Source organism: Zonotrichia albicollis, chromosome 1, assembly GCF_047830755.1.
Source record: "Zonotrichia albicollis isolate bZonAlb1 chromosome 1, bZonAlb1.hap1, whole genome shotgun sequence".
In the NCBI taxonomy this organism is placed as follows: domain Eukaryota; kingdom Metazoa; phylum Chordata; class Aves; order Passeriformes; family Passerellidae; genus Zonotrichia; species Zonotrichia albicollis.
The window spans coordinates 25,421,130-25,428,903 of NC_133819.1; the positions used below are offsets into that span (position 1 = coordinate 25,421,130).

The window sequence follows — 7,774 nt, forward strand, 5'->3', positions numbered from 1 at the left end:
CTCATGAAATGACTAAAAAAGAAACCCCAAGTCATTATGAAATAAAATGCTGAGGCAAAACAAGCTTTATCACTCCCTAATACTGCTTTCAATCTCTGCTGCATTTTAATTGGAGTACATAAGTATTTTATTTCCTGTGACAGCAACATTCATTAGTCTCCATTCTGGTTACACATGTTTAGCCCCCCAGGCAGCAGCCAGTGCCAAGAGCATCAGCCACTGCCAGACCATTAGTGGCATTCCAGGCAGGTCCATGGATTCCGCCACACAAGACAATTCAGAACCAAAATACAACATACCAGGTGAGTGGAGGCTAAATGTATGACCAGGCTAAGATTAAAAACTTTATTTTTTATACAAAACAATAATAAATCCAAGCAGATAATGAACTAAGTGTGTCTTCTCATTTTCCATCTTTTCTTCTTTTCTCAATAAAGTCTATCCACAGTTCAGTGTTAAACCACTCCATATTCTGCAAAAGCTATGACGTTTCCATCTTGTATCCATGTTTTTCTAATTCAGCTCTGTAGAGAAGAGACAGATATATTGAAACACATACACAATACTGTATGATGTGTGGGGTTTTTTTAAAATTACATATACTACACAACATACAATCATTTAAAATAGCAATGTCGTACTGCTTTTTTATTTATACCAATTACCTTAACCTTACTTACCCTGTAATTCTTGAACTCCAGTTTTTTATCTTAAATCACTGTAACTTCTCAGTGAAAAATTCAAATATTTGTTTTAATCACAGTTATTGCCCTCTGACCCACCATATGGCGTGAAGTAGCACCTATGCACCTGCAACATCTCTAAATTCATTAGAATAACCAAAATATTATCTTATACATATTCTCAAGAATCTTATACATTATTCTCAGTATTTCCTTAACTAAAGCAAGCTCGCTATTTTATTTTACCTAACTGCATGTGCTTCCAAAACAATTGTAAGCATTTTTTTTGGTTTTTAGAATAGTGCAGTCTGGAATTTTTATTTATGTCTTCGTGCAATACACCTTGCAGTAAACAAGTCTGAGGGACTGCTTTGTTGTCCTTAGTTGTGGCCAGGACAGCAAGTCAGGAACTACAACTGTTATCATTCCTGCCCTGCCACCAGTTTGCTTCTCCCCTGCCTCTGAACACACCAGCCACGACAAATCCTGTTTTATCCCATTTTATCCTAGCACATGTGTATCTAGATACAGAAGTACAAATTTCTTAAAATATTTTGGGTTAGTTTGCACATTTAGTAGTAGGACTTTAAAAGTGGAGGACTGCAGCATTTGCTTTCTAGAGATGGAAGAAACACACAACAACCAGGCAACACTGCAAACCACTATACAATCCCCAATACTGCAGGCTGCAGCTAAGGCCAGTTACACAAAGTTTGTTTAGAGCAACTGTGTCTGTCAAGAATTGTACTATTTCTTAAAAGTCTGTTTCATTACATGTTTTCCAATATTACCATTTAACTGCCTTTGAACCATACATGAAATAACTATGCCAACAATTTTTTATAGAGAAGACACAAAAATAATTGCTTTCCCTGAGTACAAGGGAGATCAACCCAGGAAGTGTTTAAGCAGGCTGTATTACAGACAGTTTGCTCCTCATGCAACATACTGAGGGATTAATTATAAAATCTGGCTTTGTTCTGAATGCTTGAAACAATTTAAGTTATAATTATGCGTCAATAAAGGATTACTGAAACTACAAGTGACAAAGAGGATTAAGCAACTGGTTTAGAGGTACACAAATTGCTATCACTTTTTTTTAAAGCATGTAATTAACAATTACTTTGCTGTTGTTGCTCATAAACAGTATGTTCACCACATAGGAAAGAACCTTAACGTTAACACAGATCACTAACCTCCAGAAAATTTGCCCATTTGGACAAAGAACAGCAGCGCTGTTTTAAAGTACAGACATAAAAACTGTGACATACTTTGCACACCACATAGCACAAAGAGATAATCTTGGATGCCCTGCCATTAATCTTGGCAGTACAATTCAGAACTTTCACACACACACATAGAAAAGTCATTAGAAAAGGATCCACCCGTGTTAAATTGACAAAGTGTCAACTATATCTCAACTTTCCATGATCTTTGCATTGTTTGCGTAACAGAGCAAAACTCTGTCACCACAATGCCCTAAGGCATTTTCAGTAGAATTATTAAAAGATGAAATGCTGATCAGTACTTCAGAGTCTTGTAATCCCTAAGTCTGGTTCTAAAAGGCTCAAAATAGAAAAGCAAAAAGTAGTGCTTTCACTTATTTCCATTTCAGATCTTTATTTTTTAAAATAAGCAGATTTCAAACTTTCAGATATTAACTAATCAACTCCATTTAAAGTATTTTACCCGTCTTCTAGAACAGAAAGTTTTTATATAAAATTACCTTAATTGATTGGAAAAATCATCTTCTACATTGTCATCATCCCAGTTGTCTTCCCAGACATGTGCATCTTCATCTTCATCTAAACCAGTCCAATCTAAAGACAGAAAAGCAGGTCTAAATACTGTATGCTGCACTGCTTTGGTACCATGTCCTACTGACCCATTAGCACAGCCACAGGGAAAGGCAGACTTCTGGAAAATTTAACACAGAAGTCTGGATCACATTCAAGTGTTCATGAGTCAGATCTAAAACACATCCTAAAATTTCTGTAATTACAACAAAAACGAAACTTGGTGAAAAAAAATCACTACACACACATCATGGCTTGCAAGATTAAACATTCCTAAGAGTTTTTTTGCATACTTATGGATAAACTGTAGCATCATCCTTCCAGATTTGTATTTAAACACCTTTTTCAGATTAAAAAAGTAAATATGCATCAGATGCTTTCACCAAAACACAGACACATTCTCTGTTCCCTTTAAATCAGATGCTGTCACTCTATGGACAAATGACAAAAAACTATCTGTGATGCAGAGGCAAAGGCAAATTGAGATAAGCATCTGCAAACAACACTTGATACCTCCAATCAGCTATTTCTGGCTTCCCAAGACAGCAGAAGCAGTCTTGCCTTTGTAGGGAACCACTTTTTGTCATTTACTAACTTTATTTATATTTTTCCTGTAATAAAGTAATCTGGCACATCACCCTTGACAAATTACTCATCACACACTTAATACTTCATTATTAGGAAAAAAATAAAACCAAACAAATTAGTTCAGAAAAATAGTGAAAAATTCAAGGCTCAGAATCACTATGAAAACACAAGTTGGCCTACTCGATTGTTTTTTAGTTTCTCAGTTTACTCCTACTGAATGACACACAGTTTTTCAAATGTTAAAAAAAAAGAAGCCCCCTAATTTTGACACTTGCAATTTGTTATTTCTCGAAGTCTATTACTGTATTTAAAGAGATAACACTGTTCTTCCCCTCTCATTCTAGTAAGCCATCTGCTGCCCATGCACAGAAAGCTCTGAGGACTAAGGCCTAAAGCAACATTAAACACTGATGGAGGTATGGGGGGAGCAGGGGACAAAGTCAGTGGGATAAAACATCAAAAACTAATTCACTGTGAACAGCTAACTTTCTAAGAATGAAGCCTGGTCTTTGCATTTTCTCCTCCTTTTTCTAACACTGACAGGCAACAAAATTAATATTTGAGATTCACCAGGACAGGAAAATCCATTTGTCACTGATTAAAGACACATGTGTGGAAGGCATTACAATTAAATTTCCCTACTCAAATAAATTATATAATGGGGAAAGATGAAGGAGCATAGAAATTGTGTTGTGAGAGCAAAAGAAAAAAAACTGGGAAGAAAAGGTGAAGAAAAAATGTTGTATAAAAAAATGCATTATTTGGATTTAGTTGTACTGCTAGTTGCTCAAAGGGAAGGGCTTATCCTTTACAAATACCTGCAATAAGCCTTGCCTTTGCCAATTTATATTCCACTGATTTTTTTTCAAAAAAGAAACAACTTTACTGATAAACTGATTTTGAAGAGAGAAAAAAACAAAGCTCAAACAACTTAAAATTAACACAAAGTCAAACTTTTCTATCTGCAAACATATGAGTAGCTCAGACAGAACTACAAACTTGAAAAAACAATCTCACAGTAACTCATATCCAGCACAACAAACAGCAGCTTCAGGCACAGAAGATCAGCAGGGCAGACTGCAAAAAGATGCTCTAAATCACACTGAGTAAAGAGGAGTCAGAAAGGCCCATCTCACCTTCCTTGCTGGGGTGGGGAGGAGAGTGAAAGTAAAGCCTAAATCACATTCTCATCCCCACAGGACAAGACTCTGCAGCATCTATATACTGGAACTATTACCCCAGAATTGTTTAATACAGTTACCACTGCCTGCTACATTATATGCCTATGACTAAACAAAAGTAAAAAAGGTAGAGCATTATCTGGGATTGAAAGTGTTAAAATCACTTCAGAGTCTACTACCATTAAGTATTACTAAGATACACCAAAATTATAAACTTGTCATGACTGAACTCCTTGAAAATATCAAAAAACTTTTATATGCTGATCACTGATTCTTTTATTTTGTACTTGGGAAACAAAAAACAATTTTTAGGATTGTAGGGTTCTTTATCCCCTGCTCTATCACTTTACATTTTTATATTCTGAAATGCACTGTACAAAGATTCTTAAGTGACTCCTTTACATATCTTTTCATCTACTATAGTATACTTATGCTACACTTCAAAGTATCCTATAAAAATTGGGCACGTCTGGTTTTGATACATAACTTGATTTCATAAATTGTTTAAGTAAATTTTTAGGCTGGCATAAACCACAAAAGTCCGTGTTTTCATCTCTTAACACAGATTTGCATTATCTAATTTCCTTTGAATAAAACCTGGGTAATAGAACACAAAGTTCTTCTATTGCTAGAAAGTGGTGGTTTAATAAAAAAAAAAAAACAATTTGGAATGGGTTTGAGCCCAGTTATCATAATTCTTTCCTAAATACTGGAAATAACAGACAAAGTGGACTGAACATGCAACATCTCAAAACTATGACCTCACTTGGGGATTCAAATGGACTCTTTTAGACATTCTTACTTTCTGCAAGAAAGAACATCTAGAAGCCTGATAATGGTCACTTCTTAACAAGTCTCTGTTCCACCCAGAAAGCCTGCACACTACTTTGCTTTAGCATTACAGCCAGAGTCAAGCAAAACTAATTTCACCTTCTGTAACAGCAAGTCAGGGCTCTGTCCAATCCAAGCTCCAGAAGCTGCAGAGACTTCCCCTACTGTGAATACTTAATTTACATTAAATAAGATAAACTTTTTTTTTCTTTTAAGAAACAGTTAGGAAAAAGAAAGTATGGTCTTGTAAGTTTATTTTAGCTAATATTCTAACTATGTCACGAACTTTATCTGTACCTGCAAAAACATTAATTTCAGCAGAACTAAAGGGCTCAGAACACCTAAGACTTGTAGTACCACAGAAAAAATCACATGCAATAAAGACATTAGAGAAAAAAAATCCTGATGTTACATTCGTCGTGATATATAATTTCTCAGGATCCACAACTCGAGACAGAATTAAGGACATAAAAAGTAATCATGCCCTAACAGGGATGTTTCCAAGACTATCTCTGGGACACTGAGTTGTTTTATTGAACTTAACTTCCTTATTAAGTCTATATCTGTACCTATTAAAAGCAAACCAGCATATACATGTCTGTGCTTCAATAAGTAAAGAAACGAAAAGTAACTACAGAGCGCAGTATTTCATTTTCATATATTTTTCCGCCTTACGCTCAGTTTCCGGCCCTCGTCCCTCCTCTGCCTTGCGATTCCCATCTCCAATGTCAAAAAGCACTAAACTTCTCTGCACTTGTCCCCAGCCCTCTCGCACAATGACACAGCACTCGCAGCGCGAGGTGCCCGGCGCCGCGACACCGCCACAGAGCCGGGCACGGTAACCGCGATCGCGGCTCTGCCGGCTCTGCAGCCGCTGCCCGGCCGGGGGCTGCGCGGGGACCCGCGGGGCAGCGGGGGAGCTCCCGCGGGGCTCAGCCGGGCCCTGCGGAGCGGCAGCACCGCGCTGTCCCGCGGAGCGGCCGCGGGGAGCCGCGGGCAGGGCCGGCGCACACGGCACCCCAGTCCTACCGCCGGTGCCACTGCCGGTCCCACCGCCAGTCGGTCCCACCGCCGGTGCCACCGCCGCTCCCGCCCGCCCGCCCGCCGCGTCCTGTCTTGCCCGCCCCGCCGGCCCAGGCCGCGGCGGTCCCGCCTGCAGGCCGCGGCCTGTCGCGTCCTGGCGTCCCGTTCCGTTCCGCCCCCGCCCGGCACCTTCAGCCGGGAACTCCTCAAACTCGTCGTCCTCCTCGAGGAGCCCCAGATCCACCGGCTGCTTCTTTTCCGACATGCTGGGCCCACACCGCGCCCGCCGCCCCGAGCCTGCTGGGATCCCGCGGCCGCCGCCGCGCCTGCGCCGCTGCCGGGCCCGGCTCCGGCCGCGCCTGCGCCCTGCGGATCGCGGCTCCGCCGGCCCCGCCCGCCGCTGCGGCCCGGCACGGCCCGAGCCGGGGCTGAGGGACCCCGCGGGAGCTGCTCCTGTTCCTCCTGCTCTCTTCTCTCTCCTCTCTCCTCTCTGCAGTGCTGTGGCGAGAACAAGCTCGTTCCCTGCAACGTCGGACCGAACTGCACAGGCCGCTGCCGCTGCTGAGCGCCTCTGTTCTCTACATTCTTTCATTTTTGGTTTGAATGCAGGCAAAACCTATGGAGTATCAGCCTTCAGTCCTTCATCTCCATGTCATGGTGTTGGAGTTTTTTCCCTTCTGGTTTTTCAATGTAGTGTTTCAAACCGCCAGGAGAGGTTTGGGTTGCACATTAGGAGGGATTCATTCACAGAAGGAGTGATGAGGCGTTGGCACGGGCTGCCTTCCATGGAGGGGTTCAAGGGAAGCCTGGCTGTGAGACGCAGTGCAGTGGTGTTTGGCCATAGGTTGGATTCGATGATCCCAGAAGTCTTTTCCAACCGAATTGACCTCTGTGATTCCGTGAAAATTCTGTGCTATGTTCTAAATTTCTTGTCCATCTCATCAGAGGAACAAGCAAGCAGCTTGGAAGAGAGAGTTTCACTAAACTATTCACTGAGTTTAGGCTGTTATGTGAAAACTAGAAATGCTGTGGGTTTTTATTATTTCCAAGTGTATTCATTTCACTTAAATCTAGATTCTCTTGATGATTTCAACAAAAGCAAAGTTCAGCACTTACTAGCCTGAACAAGTTTGTGTGCATGGCAGCACCAGTGGATTCTCTCACCTTATAACAATACTGCCAGTTTGGTGGAGGAGCTGGGATGTTTTCCCTTGCTCTGTGAGAAGCTGATTCACAAGGCAATGACTTCCACAGCTGGGTTATACTGTATCCTACATTTAAAGTCAGTATACAACAAAACACTGGTGTGGGAATCCATGTAACATTGAGTTCCAACGCAGCATGAGCGTGTTCTGGCATGCAGCCACAGGTAAGGCGAGGTGGGAAATGAGCCCTTCTGCCAAGTGAAAGGTCTCATCAAGTGGTCACGTTTCAGTTTTTTGTGATAGAAGAACTGACTGGCAGTGATGACTGTGAAATTATGAAAACTCTGGTTTAATAAATCATTATGTGAAATCTAGTTGTAATTTAGCTGAGATTTTCAGCAAGCCATGCATTTTGGAATAATAGATATATTGCTCTAACAGAGTACAAGGTACAGTCATAAAGTGGATAGGGGTCTGTCAAATCAAAAGCTTGCACTGATCCCTGATCATTCAGTTTCTAAGGCTCA

At 41.0% G+C, this 7,774-nt stretch overlaps 1 protein-coding gene across 1 annotated transcript; it reads right to left on the minus strand.

The window, feature by feature from the left end:
• Positions 1 to 318: 318 nt before the first annotated feature.
• On the minus strand, positions 319 to 6,709 carry LOC102064500 (uncharacterized). The gene is made up of 3 exons (XM_074536227.1): positions 6,292 to 6,709; positions 2,410 to 2,503; positions 319 to 524 (listed from the first exon to the last, which is right to left on the minus strand). Exons 1-3 carry the CDS (start codon positions 6,692 to 6,694, stop codon positions 482 to 484), a joined length of 540 nt encoding a protein of 179 aa, XP_074392328.1. The 5' UTR covers positions 6,695 to 6,709; the 3' UTR covers positions 319 to 481.
• Positions 6,710 to 7,774: the final 1,065 nt, after the last annotated feature.

Excerpts from the sequence above, each read along its gene's own strand:
- LOC102064500 (XM_074536227.1), bottom strand. The coding sequence starts at position 6,694 with ATGAAAGAATGTAGAGAACAGAGGCGCTCAGCAGCGGCAGCGGCCTGT. Across the intron at positions 2,504-6,291 it reads TGAGGAGTTCCCGGCTGAAG|ATTGGACTGGTTTAGATGAA; the intron begins GTGCCGGGCGGG and ends TTCTGTCTTTAG. Across the intron at positions 525-2,409 it reads GATTTTTCCAATCAATTAAG|AGCTGAATTAGAAAAACATG; the intron begins GTAATTTTATAT and ends TCTTCTCTACAG.